At 33.8% G+C, this 773-nt stretch overlaps 1 protein-coding gene across 1 annotated transcript in view; it reads right to left on the bottom strand.

Annotated features, from left to right (window-relative positions):
* The window catches only part of ADGB (androglobin), a 315,129-nt gene that overhangs the window by 86,927 nt on the left and 227,429 nt on the right, over nucleotides 1–773 (bottom strand). Inside the window, exon 27 of the mRNA XM_007943219.1 lies at nucleotides 488–684. Within this exon, the coding sequence (XP_007941410.1) occupies nucleotides 488–684 (197 nt within the window). The remainder of the gene's footprint in view (nucleotides 1–487; nucleotides 685–773) is intronic.

The raw sequence follows: 773 nt of genomic DNA, 5'->3' as shown, positions 1-773 counted from the left end.
TCCTTCCCTTCAAGGCTCAGGGGTCCAAGATTATCTTCTGTGTCTGTGTTAATTGGTTTCCCTTTTCTTTGTTGAAAAGCGTCTGTGCAGTCCTTCTGCCTGGTCCGCCATCTTGCTGGAACTCCATCAATTCTTATATTTTAAGTAGATTAATCAATTTGTCTTTATTGTAATTACCGTTATATTTCTTTCTGCCATCTATTTTCTTTTCAAGGAGCTTTAGTGATGTTATGGTTAAATGTTTGGCTGCCCATTGAAAAGTTGGTGTGCAGAGTAAATCTACCATATATATAAAGTTCTTGGAACAGAAGATTTTTCAATAACATTTTATTCTTCAGTTCTGGCTTTACATTGGAGGCACTGAATAAAGAAAGTATTATACATTGACAATTTTTGATAAGAGGGTTAGTTTATTTTATATTACATTTTAGGAACAATAAAATTGCATGCTTCCTTATATAGGTAAACCTTATATAGGTAAACATACCTGCTGTGGTGTGCTAGGACTTTCTTCTATAGTGGGCATATTGATAATTTCATCATCCATAATAGTCTGACTAATGTCTAATACAGCACTGCCAGGTCTACTCTTATTGGATTTCTGACTTCCTACAGCAGACTTCTTCTTCACACATGATTCTTGCTCTTTCTTGGAGGAAGTATGACTCAGAAATTGCTTGCTAGCTAAATAGAAGAAATATTAATTATCAGTTAAATATATGAAATGTATAGTTATTACATACTGTGCTATTTAGTGAGATCCCATTCTAAAA

The sequence above is a fragment of the Orycteropus afer genome, unplaced genomic scaffold (genome assembly GCF_000298275.1).
Source record: "Orycteropus afer afer isolate SDZICR_OR568_19922 unplaced genomic scaffold, OryAfe1.0 scaffold00101, whole genome shotgun sequence".
NCBI lineage: Eukaryota > Metazoa > Chordata > Mammalia > Tubulidentata > Orycteropodidae > Orycteropus > Orycteropus afer.
This window is presented reverse-complemented; position numbering and strand designations above follow the sequence as displayed.